Source organism: Athene noctua, chromosome 3 (assembly GCF_965140245.1).
Source record: "Athene noctua chromosome 3, bAthNoc1.hap1.1, whole genome shotgun sequence".
NCBI lineage: Eukaryota > Metazoa > Chordata > Aves > Strigiformes > Strigidae > Athene > Athene noctua.
In genome coordinates, this window is record NC_134039.1 from 62,929,480 (window position 1) to 62,943,773 (window position 14,294).

General features: G+C 38.6%; 1 protein-coding gene across 16 annotated transcripts in view; it reads right to left on the bottom strand.

Moving 5' to 3' along the window:
- The window catches only part of CADPS2 (calcium dependent secretion activator 2), a 322,958-nt gene that overhangs the window by 70,774 nt on the left and 237,890 nt on the right, over nucleotides 1–14,294 (bottom strand). For 9 of the 16 annotated variants that reach the window (XM_074903176.1, XM_074903169.1, XM_074903170.1 and 6 more), the window contains one exon: nucleotides 11,980–12,000. The exons of the other annotated variants lie outside the window; for them this stretch is intronic. In XM_074903176.1, the coding sequence (XP_074759277.1) occupies nucleotides 11,980–12,000 (21 nt within the window). The remainder of the gene's footprint in view (nucleotides 1–11,979; nucleotides 12,001–14,294) is intronic. 16 annotated transcript variants of the gene reach the window in all.

Here is a 14,294-nt window from a genome sequence, read left to right on the forward strand (position 1 = left end):
TTTCAATCAGAAATGGCATTGAATGGAGAGTCCGGGAGGGGTTTTTTGTGTGTATTTGTTTGTTTGAAAGGCATAATAAATGTAATAAAATGAAACATGAAAGAGGGGATCAGAAGTGTTCCCACACAGGCAATGTGGGAATACAGTGTTCCCAGAGTGGGATAACTTGGAAAGCAGAAGACCTACTTCTGACGAAGGATGGTGCTGGTATAAAAATAAATCAGTCATGATAAATGATTTAAGACAGAAATTGTGAGGATTTCAGTCATTATGGGACTAATGTTCAGTAATAGTTTTTTTCAATAGGATTAGTGTGTCTAGGAGGAAAAATAGGATGAAAACTGTACATTTCCCTTTGAAGTTGGTATTGCAAGTTTCTGAATGACATTTCATGGCAGGAATGACTAAAAATGTGGGACAGATTAGGCTCAATGACTTCAGTTTCAAGTTTGCATGAAATTCCCCATGCTTTTTACTATTTACTAATTTACTCTGAAACTATTTATTACTTGCTAAAACCATGAAAATTACGGTTGATGTTTCATACAGATTTTGACAACATTTTAAAAATCATTATTTTCCTAGAGATTTATTGATAAGAAAAGGTGGTAGTGAATTGCACTCACTCTGCATCCTTGGACAAATCTCTAATTTTGTTGTTGTTTACAGAGTCACAGAATAAATCAGTATATGCAATTTCAATTGGATGGTATGTGCTTCCCTACATTTTGCTTAGACTTAATCTAAAGCTTCCTTTTCCATCTCTAAGTTACCACACCAGTTAGCCTTTTTGCTCTGTATCTAAAGACCTTTCACTTTCCAAATCTAGTGAATATGTGTTATGGATAACCACCATTTACATGGGTGTATAAACAAGGGGCTATGAAGTAATTTGACAGAAAATGAACTAAATATTAACTTTTTTAACCAAACAAGTAGTATATTTGAAATATGAGTATTAATAAACTGTTATGTGGAAGTTTTAGAACTCCAAAACATCCAAGCAAAATACTGTGTGTGTCTTTACAAGCATAAAAAAATTACAGGAATGGAAATCAGTGCTGTCAGTTTTCATTATATTCATGATGTCCTTCTCCCTACAATTACTAAGGGTTGTTAAGATGTGTTTACACTGCTCAAACTAACATGTTGCAGCAGGAGTTGAGTCAGTAAATATGCTGCTTGACATCTTTTAGAAAATAAACAGAAAAAGCCATCAATCATCTGGTTTCAGCTTCACATTCTGTCGAAATGAAAAAGCAAACGAGGCTTTGCAAATAATGGATGATTTCTTAAGTATGCATTATCAGTGAGTCACAGAGGTACCAAGAAAATATTGTTAAATGAACTAAGTTAACTAAAATGCTACTGAAATGACAATTGCTTCATGGACTGATAGCACCTAGGGCCACAGGGGACTGTCAGATCATTCAGTCTGACCTCCTGTGTCACACAGGTCAGAGAACTTCTCCTTGTTCCTCATTTCCTGAGCCCATCAGGATGTCTAAAACCTAACAACAGTATGTCTAAAACATAACTTTAAGCTTGCTTTCCAGAAGAGAATTTATCCTTGAAGACAAATGTACAATTCATTTACTTTCTTTTTCTCCCCAGCATGTAAGCTGTTAAACATGTGTGTTTAATTTCTCATTGGCATTCACTGAGCACAGGAATCTGCTGATTAAAGAGGTGATTCTCCTCCTCGGGTATGAGTACAGTGCATCTAACAGGTACCTGTCTCTGGCCTGATAGTCTCCCCTCTGTGGCACAGCATACATATATCCCTTACTAGTTTTCCCTGTCCAGTATTTCATGATTCCTCCTTTTCTTCAAACAAGGGTATCCAGACCAAGACACTCAGAAGAGCTAACCTGTCTCCAGACCAGAGGGTCTCCCACAGACCAATAGCAGCGATACTGGAAAAAAGGCAAGTATGCTGAGAGACCCCCCCAGGTTCACAGTCCCAGGGGGCTTACAGGTACCTTCACATCCAGACACCTAGATGTAACTGGAGACTTCTGTGGTGATGGTGCAGTTTAGGATTTGGTTCAGTTCATTTTATACCAAATTGCAACAGGACATCCAGTTTGCATGTTGATCCTTCATGTAAAACAATTGGCATTTGTTTTAACTTTCATCGGCACTGTTGCTTTGGTTGCTGGCAGCGCTCAGCTGTTGTGCTACCTAACATTAATGCTACCAGCATTAAAGCCTGAAGAAAGTGCAAGATGTCTACTACTAAGTGGAGGTGTCTGACTGTCAGCTAATTCATTTCTATGCATGTGCCAGCATTAAGCCCACAGGAGGGCAGATAACGTGATGACTGTTGGCTGTCAAATTCCTTCCAGGATGTACACAGCAGTGCACAGCCTGAGCAAGGTTTGGAGTTTCTGAAAGAATATTGTCTGTTTAGATATTGTACAGTGAGACCTAAATCTTATGTACTTTTCAAATCCAACTGTAGTGCATGGAGACTAAATGAGCTGCCTTTTATTCTATACCAGTTCTCTTGTCAAGGCATCTGACTGATTCACTCCAAATAGCAGCCTGAGAGTGAACTCATATTGATGCAGAGGGGAGATGATAGGGAAGCCTTGCAGTAAAGCAGGCCATAAAGCATATCATAATTTGAGCTGTATGGAGCCAACTCTGCTCCAGTAGGGCCCATTAATTCAGATTGACATGTAAAACCAGAAAGATTGCTTCTAGACTTGTATCAAAAGCAGTACAAACATCAATAAACTGGAATGAATATGTTAATGGACCTGAACTGACCCTGAAGAGTTAATCTGCAACTGGGATAATCCACCTACAGATAATTTTGATTTGCCTGTGGTGGATTTTTCTTGCAAATACTCACAGAATTAATTCTGCATGAAAAAGTAAGGAGTGGACATCTGGGAGGACATCCTATATTCTTCTGATTAAAAAAAAATTCTTGCCTTATACAAATAATGGAATTTAGCTTTAATTATAAAGTTGAAACTAGTCTTTCCAAATTTCCTTCTAAGAATTCAGTAGCATTTTTAATTCTAGGGACAAAACCCCTTTAGAATTCATTACCATTATCATATGCAGAGAGACTATGAGATCTGTAGAAAGTTAAGAGTTCACATCTCCTACTCTATAACCTATCATTTCACAATGTGGGTCACACTACAATATTTTCAGTTTTAAAAATTAATCATAGTATTCGATCAAATTACTTTTTTTTGGAAAATCACAGGTTGGTTTGTTCTTTGTTTTGTTGTTGTTGTGTTTGTTTGTTTGTTTTTTGTTTTTTTTCCAAAAAGGAAATCTTGGGTCATGGAAAAAAATCGAAATAACAAATCTGAAAACGTAAAAACAGAAGAAAAAAGGCAGAGATGAAAAGAAGCCTCAATTTTTAATTGCACTTAGTCTACGATTGTTTGTATTCTGGTTTTGGCAAAACAGATACAAGCAGTTTGTATTTTCTTCCTTTCCCTCACTTCTAATTTAATTTCAAAAGAGAAAAGAATTAATGTTCTCAGCACTTTCTGTTCCTGTGGAATAAAACTCAGAGGTAACAAACATGGCAAACTGAATGGCTCCATGAATGAAGAGACCTGAATAACTGACATACTAGACTGATAGAAAACTGGCACTTGAAAGTGTAGACTTAGTAATAAGTGATTTCAAGAAATCTAATAATTTTAAGAGTCGATATTTTATGGAGTTACTGAAAGATGACAACAAACCTAATGCTGCAGGTAAGGAAGAAGGAAAAGTGATGTTGACAATTATTAATTTTAAAACGAATTTTGAAGAAATCACTAATTGAGGACATAAAATAAACAGAAAACAGAATAAAATGTAACACACATTTGCAAAGTTAGGTTGCACTAGACTTGTGCAGTAGCTTTTCTTGATAGGATATTTTCTTATAAAAGAAATTCAATAGATCTCATTTATTCTGACTTTAATAAAGCGTTTGATACCATACCTCATGGGAAAAATACCAGTTAAGATGAAGGAAACAAGGATTAAAAAAGAAACTACATGTTGGATAAAGGAGATGTCTCAAGAGAAAGGCAGCAGATAGTGTTGAGAAGGAGCAAAGAAAAGTTTACTGAGGAATTCCTTGAAGATCCATCTTAGGGCTGAGCTTCTTTAATATTTTCAAAAATAGCTTCAGAATAAATAATAGGAGTGTATTGATAACAATGTTGTAAAACACTTGCAATAGACAGCAGAGTCAAAATGCAGGAACCAGAATCAGATAATTCCAAAGAACGTGAGAGAGAAACAAAATTTAATACTTTAAGGAGGGCAATCTATTTTGACACACAAACAGCAATAAACATTTGCTATAACCTGGGAACTTGTCAGCTGGAAATGATCAAAATGCTGATGTCTGAGTTGAATTAACTTTTCAATGAATGGCTGTGTGCCACAAGTATGATATAGACGTCAAAAGACAAGTGTTCCATGAATATATTAGATTAAGCATTTCTGGTATAATAGTACTACAGGAATGACTGCACAGTTCTTGTCACCAATGTTTAAGGTCGAAATCAAACTTCAATAGAGCTTCTAAAATGATAAAAATGAAGAGGACGAGGCTAAAACTCTGAGACAAGGTGATGAAACCTTAAGTCGCATAAGTATAAAACAATTGGCTAAAAATGTATCATAGTGCTAGGAGGAATTGGAGATGATGAAATGCTAATGAAGGAGGGAACTATCCTTCCTTCATTAGGGATATAGGACCAGGTTAGTATGCTAAAAACTAGGACCTAATTTGACTGTAGGGTGGTTCCTACATGTTTAGAGCAAACAGGACTTGAAATGGCCTTCAATGGGTGAAGCACAGAGTGGAAAAGGCAAAGAGCAGTGACAAAGACTGACTCAGCCCAGATGTTAAGAGATGATGTGGGGGGATGGATGAAGAAGAATACTGCAGAATTCAAAAGATCAACTTGTGGCTCCAAGATTGGTGTTACCATCAGGGCTTCGGATTTTTCAATCATGGGTGGGTATACAGGGCACCAGATCTTTTGGCATCAGATGGGATGCACCTGTCCCAGAGGGGGAAGAGGATCTTGGGGCAGGAGTTAGCTGGGATCATTGAGAGAGCTTTGAACTAGATTTGAAGGGGGAAGAGGAAAAAACTTTGGCCCATCTGAAGTGCATGTGTACCAATGCACACAGCATGGGTAACAAACAGGAGGAGCTTGAAGCCGTGATGAAACAGGAAAATTATGATGTAGTGGCTATCACAGAAACATGGTGGGATGTCTCCCATGACTGGAGTGTGCCAGTTGATGGCTACAAGCTCTTTAGGAGGGATAGACATGGAAGGAGAGGTGGTGGGGTGATGCTGTATGTTAGGGACTCTATGATTGCTTTGAGCACAAGTACAGTGAAGACAGGGTGGAGTGTCTTTGTGTTAGAATCAGGAGGAAGGCCAACAGGGCAGATGTTGTAGTAGGAGTCTACTATAGGCCACCCAACCAGGAAGGAGAAGTGGATGAAATATTCTATAGAGACTTAGAAGAAATCTCATGATCACTTGCCCTTGTTCTTGTGGGAGACTTTAACTTCCCAGACATCTGCTGGAAATACAACACAGCAGAGTGGGACCAGTCCCAAAGATTCCTGGAATGTGTGGGAGATAACTTCCTGACACAGCTGGTGAGTGAACCGACCAGAGAAGGTGCCCTGCTGGATCTCCTCTTTGTGAACAGAGAAGGACTGGGGGATGATGTGGTGGTTGGAGGCCGACTAGGGTACAGTGATCATGAAATAATAGAGTTCTCTATTCTTAGAGAGGCCAGGAGGCAGCAGAACTGACATCCTGGACTTGCAAAGGGCTGACTTTGTCTTGTTTAGGCACCTGCTTGACAGGATCCCTTGGGAGATGGTCCTGAAGGATACAGGGCTCCAGGAAGGCTGGGCACTCTTTAAGAAGAAAGTCTTAACAGCACAGGAGCAGGCTGTCCCCAGGTGCTGTAAGAGAAGCTGGTGACAGAGAAGACCACCCTGGCTGAACAGGGAGCTTTGGCTGCAACTCAGGGAGAAAAGGAGAGTTTACGGACTTTGGAAGAAGGGGCTAGGGTCTTAACAATGGTTACGAAGATGATGTGAGGCTATGCAGGGTGGAAATGAGGAGGTCTAAAACCCAGCTTGAAATTAATCTCGCTTCAGCAATCAAGGACAACAAGAAATGTTTCTGTAAGTATGTCAGTAGCAAAAGAAAGACCAGGGAAAGCCTCCATCCCCTGCTAGACGCAGGAGGAAACATGGTAACAAGTGATGAGGAAAAGGCTGAGGTGCTTAATGCCTTCTTTGCCTCAGTCTTTAATAACACACCAGTTGTACTGAGGGAATCCAGCCTCCTCGGCCAGAAAACAGAGACTGGGAGAACGACCCCCCTGCAATCCAGGAGTCGTCAGTGACCTGCTGCATCACATAGACACACACAGGTCTACGGGACCAGATGGGATACACCCGAGGGTGCTGAAGGAGCTGGCTGGGGTGCTCGCCAAACCGCTTTCCATCATTTACCAGCAGTCCTGGCTGACCAGGGAGGTCCCGACAGATTGGAAATTGGCCAGTGTGACACTCATCTATAAGAAGGGTCGGAAGGATGATCTGGGAAATTACAGGCCTGTCAGCTTGACATCAGTGCCTGGGAAGCTGATGGAGCAGCTCATCCTGAGTACCATCACACAACACATGTGGGAAAACCAGATGCTCAGGCCCAGTCAGCATGGGTTTATGAAAGGCAGGTCCTGCCTGACAAATCTGATCTCCTTCTACGACAGGGCGACCTGCTTATTGCATAAGGGAAAAGCTGTGGATGTTGTTTACGTTGACTTTAGTAAGGCCTTTGACACCGTTTCCCACAGCATTCTGCTGGCAAAACTGTCTGCTCGTGGCTTGGATGGGCACACGCTTTGCTGGGTAAAAAACTGTCTGGATGGCTGGGCCCAAAGAGTTGTGGTGAATGGAGTTAAATCCGGTTGGTGGCCGCTCACAAGTGGTGTCCCCCAGGGCTCGGTTTTGGGGCCACTCCTGTTTAACATCTTTATTGATGATCTAGACGAGGGGATCGAGTGCACCCTCAGTCAGTTTGCAGCTGACACCCAGTTGGGTGGGAGTGTTGATCTGCTCGAGGGTAGGGAGGCTCTGCAGAGAGACCTGGACAGGCTGGAGCCATGGGCTGAGGCCAACTGTGTGAGTTTCCATAAGGCCAAATGCCGGGGGCTGCCCTTGGGCCACAACAACCCCCAGCAGCGCTACAGGCTTGGGGAGGAGTGGCTGGAGAGCTGCCAGTCAGAGAGGGACCTGGGGGTGTTGATTGACAGCCGGCTGAACAGGAGCCAGCAGTGTGCCCAGGTGGCCAAGAAGGCCAATGGCATCCTGGCTTGTGTCAGCAATAGCGTGGCCAGCAGGGACAGGGAAGGGATCTTACCCCTGGACTCGGCACTGGTGAGGCCGCCCCTCGATTCCTGTGTTCAGTTTTGGGCCCCTCACTACAAAAAGGACATTGAATGACTCGAGCGTGTCCAGAGAAGGGCAACGAAGCTGGTGCAGGCTCTGGAGCACAGGTCGTACAAGGAGCGGCTGAGGGAACTGGGGGTGTTTAGTCTGGAGAAGAGGAGGCTGAGGGGAGACCTCATCGCCCTCTACAGCTACCTGAAAGGAGGGTGCTGAGAGCTGGGGATGAGTCTCTTTAACCAAGTAGTGTGTAAGAGGACAAGAGGTAACTGCCTCAAGTTGCACCACGGAAGGTTTAGACTAGATATCAGGAAGTATTTCTTTACAGAACGGGTTGTTAGGTGTTGGAATGGGCTGCCCAGGGAGGTGGTGGAGTCCCCATCCCTGGAGGTGTTTAAGAGTTGGGTCAACTTAGCACTGAGGGATATGGTGTAGTTGTGAACTGTTAATGTTGGGTTGATGGTTGGACTGGATGATCTTCATGGTCTGTTCCAACACAGACAATTCTGTGATTCTGTCTGTTCAAAAAGGGGTATCAGGACATGGATCTAACAATCCAGGGTTTCTTTTCCAGACCTCTGCTCCAAAACTGAAATCAAGGATATTTGTCCATATTGTCTTTCCATTTAGTTGCCCAACAGAGACCAAGAAGGTGTTATGCAGCTATGCAACTCCTTCGTTTTTGTTTGTTCAGTGAAATGAACATGCATGGAGAGCTTTAATCAAGTCCTCTCCAGGTACAATGACTCTCTCCACTTGCTTACTCAATTTCAATAATGTTTGTAGTGTTCTTCTTTTTAAGCCAGATAGATCCTTCTCAGCCTTGAGGGCATTTACATACTACCCTTTCTTTAGAAACTTGCATGTAATGAGTATGTTAATGATTGATGATGTCCTTTAAAAACCAGCAAACTGTTGAGTTGCTCCTGACCTTCTACTGTATGGAGTTAACAGTTATTCAGCTTTTGGCAGTCAGTCTGATAGAAAGAAATATTGGGATGACAACTGTGATTTGTCTTTGAGCAACTGCACACTACACAGTAACTATATGTTCTGATTTTAATAGAATCTATTCTCATTCCTTTTATTAAAACTGATTGACAGAAGGAGACCAGTATATTCAGCTGCTACAGACTTTTAAAAATAATGAGTTAAAAGACAACTACCTAATAATTCAAATCTTTACAGTCTGTCTATTGCCTCAGAGATGAATATGTACAGACAATGACAGATACTGCCTTGTTCGCTTCAGAGCCACTTACCAGTCTAATTCCTAACCCAGTTTCTTTATTTATCCACAGCAATGTAATGCCCTTGTGCCAATAAATGTATTTACATGTAAGGTTCCATCAAGTCTCTTAGGTAATGACAGCAGCACTAGCAGAGTCCATTACTCCTCAGCCATTTATATTTCAAATACATTTAAATGGGGAAACCCATTCATTTCTAAGAAGGAATAAATATTTTATTACTCTGTGTGTGTGTTAATGGTTGTGTATAAATTATAAGTAAAAAATACGAATTCTGTATAAGGAAGGCCAACTTTTTTTGAAGGAGAGAAAACAGGTGAGAGAGGCATGCAAATTTCTGTAAGCTGTTAATTGGAAGCTATACAAAATGCACGTGAGGAATGCCATTTGTCTCTGGCCTCAGCATCTAGCAGGTCAAGTTACGTTCAGCATTATCTATACGTAGAGTTAACTCAAGTTACATTCTGAATAAGACAGGAAAATATGCCATAGACAGAAATGATCTAAAATGTACTTTCAGGTAGCAAAATCTCAAAGACACCATTCGCTGAAATGAAAATGTTTTATACTTAAAAAGCAATTTTCATATATTGATGCTGTGATCATCTCGTTGCCAAATTATACAACCTTGTTGCAAACTACAAGGGCATTATATGAGAGTTCTTAGACATAGTTCAAAATTATAATAGTAGGTTTGCTGCTGGTTTCCTCATAATGGCAATTACACTGACTGAACAGATTAGCTACTCCATGAGAATTTCAGCTGTACTTGTCATAAGCAATGACACGCTGAACCCTGTATAAATGTCACTGCAAATGTAATTTTTATTGAAAAAAGCTGTTTTATAGTCATAATAGTGCAACGACATGGGAGTGCTAAATAAAATGTCATCCTGACTGCAAACAAATCCTGTTGATGCAAGTGCTGCTTATACCACTGCGTCTGCCATTAAGAAAGTAACCACCGTCTTCTGGGAAAGCATTCAGAGTCTTGTTCAATTGAGACTGTGAAAATGAGAGCACTTGGGGAATAGACCCGGGAACCTGGCAACCATGCTGCTGAAAAAGGATTCTCGCAACAAAAAGAATTTGCATGTTCACCTCTGTATTTCCTAACAAGGACACTCCTGCAATTCAAGATTCTCTATACAGTATCTAGTACGCAAGTTAAAAGGTAAATAATAGCTATCAAGAAATAGTTTTTCTTTATTTTCCACGACAATGCAATATATGGTATTAGGGCTAAGCATACTGTACAACAAGTTCATGATGATATCTGTAGGAGCTTAGCTAGTGACACCAACAGGAACAGGATTTGGCCCTGTCAGTCAGGCTTAAATATAATTTTATTTGGATTCCTTTCAACTGCTTCATCTTTTGCAACAGAGAAATGGGTTCAATAGAACACAAAATTCTGGTGAAAGTCTATTTACTCCTTTCAATAAAATTAATTAGAGTTGTCTGATTAATTTCCAGTTGCATTTTTAGTCAGAAGCAGAAATTAATTAAGCAATTAAATTATAAACACAGTCTATAAACCTCTAGCTTTAGGCTTTCCTCTCATCCATTCTCTAACACAGTTATATGCCAGGTCACTTAAGGGACAGCTTTGCTGTCCTATCTTAAGAACTTGGCAATAGTTTCTTGTAAAAAGTTTCATAAACGTAATGTAAAATGACTGAAAACAGGTACAGGGTTTTTTTGTTTGTTTGTTTTGTTTTGTTTTCTGTGCTTGTAACTGCAGGCCATCTGTGCGTAATGTTCTATATTTCTGACATAATGAGCCTAAGAAAAAGTAAGAATAGCAAGTGTGTGGCACAAGGTAGATTTGTACTTGAGGTGATACATGTTATATAAAAGTGTACAGCTGACGTTTTAGAGTGTAAAGGTCAAAGGACACAAGTTTTAAAATCAGTTTTCTCATTTCATAAATTAATTTCAACATTTTTCTAAATTTCTAATCTGAAGAGATATTATCTTCAGTACCTACAGAAGTAAAAGTACTAAATGGACTATTTGTGGTATCTAGCTTTAGATACCTCGTAGGGAAACTCTCTTAGGGTGCATTTGTATTTGATGGTGTGAGATAGGTCCTTTCATAGGGAAATTGTTGAAGGAGCCTCCAAATCACCTGCTTAATGAACCTCTCCCTGTTGATCAGAAGGAGTTGGGAGATTACCTGATCAATTGGAGTTAGTATCAACTCATCCTAACAGTCTGTGGCATGAATACTCATACCATTATTACACTATCTACTCTCTTTTTTAACAGTTCCAAGTAGAGCTGTTCTATTTCCAGGGCATTTAAAGCTTTCAAATGAAAACTAAAGTTTTGGGAACCAATGGAATTTTTTGAATCTTCAGTTATGAATACAGATTTTTAAAAAAGTAGTTTTTATAATTTGCTAGTATTTTTTTCTTGTTTAATGGCTAAAGAAGCTGTTCCTCCAAAAATGGACCATCTTTTTCCCTTCCAGGCCCTGAATGGCAAGGAGCTCTACTTTGGACTACTTCCATGCAGTCTACAAAGTCATCACCCCAGTCTCTTTCCAGATGGAAAATAATTTCATCCTGAGAATACTACCAACTCAATGCCCCTTCCCATAACTGTGGTTGATATTATTTGTGGAAACCCCATAAAGCATCATGAACAGGCTTCCATTGGGTCTGTGTGTACATCTTTAAAAAAGGTAAGACAAAGTAGTGCATGTATCTATTTCACAGTATATATACGCACAATCACTCATACTTCTATGCAGCCAATACTACTCAGCCACAAATATTACTTCAGCTATGCTCCTTTTATGATCACTCTTAAATATTGGGATATAAGCACTCAAAAAACCCCTCTCTGTACTACTGGACAATATACATCAAGACCTTCATCAATAAATCCAGTAGTCCCATTACAAAACAGGTACCATTTTTGCTGATGACCATGAAATTGCATTTCTCGAAATACACAAACTGATTTTGAATTTAACAGCCAAACTTTTCTGCATCAATTAGTTACATATCTCTCACAGAAACAACAGTTGCATCATATACCAAAATATAAAATTATCTAAACTGCTAATAAATATGCACATCATAGTTAACTTTCAGTGTAAATGAAGAATGCATGGACTATACCACAGAAAAATGAATTTTAATGTTCACACGTGTTCTGCTCAATATTTTTGTATTGTTGAAATCAATAAAAACTATGAAACAAGACACAACACACATCTATAATACATGCAGACATGCACAAAAATAGTAATCACCTGAGTCCTTTTCTGCTGTTGCTAAATAAAAAAAAAAAAAAGAGAGAAGAAAAACATCATTACAGAAGTATAACTATTTAGACTTAAAACCTTAAAACCTTCAGTATAGCAGTAAGTCAGCTCACACAAGTGATGGGTTTTGTCAGCTGAGGGAGAAATGGTGTATCTGTTTAGGTAGTATATTTTTATTTACTAGTCCTATGTAGTCTCTATTTTGGGGTCATGGGCTGAGTTTGCGTCCATATTGTGCCTGGGAATCTAGACACATAAACAATAGTAAAAGAATATAAGAAAGTGAGAATATAAGAATATTATTTTTGTTAGAGTCTTCTTTGCACCTCTATCTTTTAGGTAGCTACTATTGATCTACAGCTGATATTATCATGCAATAGTTGCATTTTCACTGACTGATACGATGTTGTTCACTGAAGAAATATTCAAAGAATAGGACGAAAATCCCCAAAATTTATGACAGATACATTTGAGGACACGAGTAATGATACAAAGATAATGAATACATGCTATCTGTGTGCAACTTGAAGAGTAAACAATTAATGCAAACACTAACTAACATGAATTACTTTTAAGAGAAGAACGTAATTCCAGTGCACGGATACAGTAATGGTCCCATAAACCTAATGAAACAGAATGGTCTGAAAACTACTTTGAAAACTACTGCTGAAAACTATTACATCTATATTGGCAAAAATGTAGGATCTTTGTAATGACCAGAGTAAAGAGAGAGAGCACTACATGTCTCATTGCTACTGAAAACCAACATGTTTTAATTTTCTGATGTTACGATACTGGAGTCCTTCACTTTCAAATAGTACTCTATCCTCAGAAAAGTACTCAACCTATCTCTTATTGAAGTACTAGACTTATATATGCAAGTATCTATTGTGCGGTGGGTTTACAATTACATGAGTGTAAAAATACTTACAGAAATACAGCTGTGTTTCAACCAAAAGACAACAAACCCTAAAAGAAATTTGCAAATCAAAATATGCCATGTGATGGACTGCAGTTTTATGTGCTGTTCCAGCTTACTGCAATGTTAGGAGTGTGCATATTTTAAGGTCCAAATTTGCTACTTGCAGTGGAACTGCCAAATTCTCTAAGATACAGTTAAAATCTTGGGCAAGGACATATTTACATCACTGTAAAAAACTTTACCAATGCAATTTAGTGTCAGTGAGTTTAGATATCTTTTGCATGCTTTTGCCATCTTTTAAAAATGTTTATATTTTTATACCCATTATTTCAACAGGTTTGCTAAAAGACCTAAAAACTGAACATTAAAAAAATCCCCTTTATGAATACAGAAAGACAAAAACTAAGGAAAACAGTTATTTTTGCTTTTTCATTTTTCAGAACAGATTTAGTAGTCATTCTTGTTTCTTTAACACAACATGATATCATAATTAATTATGATAAACTGGTTACTAAGATGGTTTCATGTTGTTACTCCCATGATATAACACTGGTTGCTATAGTGATGAGATGGGTTTTTTGTTAATCATTTGTGAGATTGGTTAACTCACGTTTTTCAGAGAATTTGAGCAGAAATGGAAAAAGGAAAAAAAGTTGGCTTTATAATATTGCTAAACATATGAAGCTTCTTCATTTTGCTGCTATGATAACTCTATTTCTTCTCATGCATTGCTAGAAATACATACTATTAAAAAAAGCATAAAATTTGGATATTTTTAAAGCAGAATTCATCCTCCATGTATTTTCCTGTTAATTGACTCTACCTCAAAAAAATCAGGTATATAAATGTGCACAAAGTGTTTTCTACTCTGAACTTATCTGTTCAGGTATATATCAAGCTTTCTGCGCTTTATGGAATAGAACAGATGTGTCTTGACAAGGCATGTGAATATTATGACTTTCTTTTTGTTCTGTATAAGGTTTACAAATAGTAAAATGACATTGTTTATCCAAGCCATTTTTTTGAGCAAAAGCTTTGTTAATTTAAGGATATACTTTCTAGAAGATACCTAAATTCCAGAAAACCTTCTGATTACCATCAAATTTGGTATTTTGTCCCATTAATTCATGCAGAAAGGATGTAATTAAGGTCTTAATCATCAAAATATTATTATACATTCGACAACACAACAGCAAAACTAATCAAACTTATCTATCTGTCTGCCTTATTAGTCCATCAAAAAAGCATCTGTACCCAGAGTTTTCAAGCTTCAAGGTATGCTTGTGACTGTTGTGGAGGAAAGAATTTCTTGTCAGTGGTTTAATTACCAGAAATAGTTAGAGAAATAAAAAATAACCCATAAACAACATTTTAGATTTAT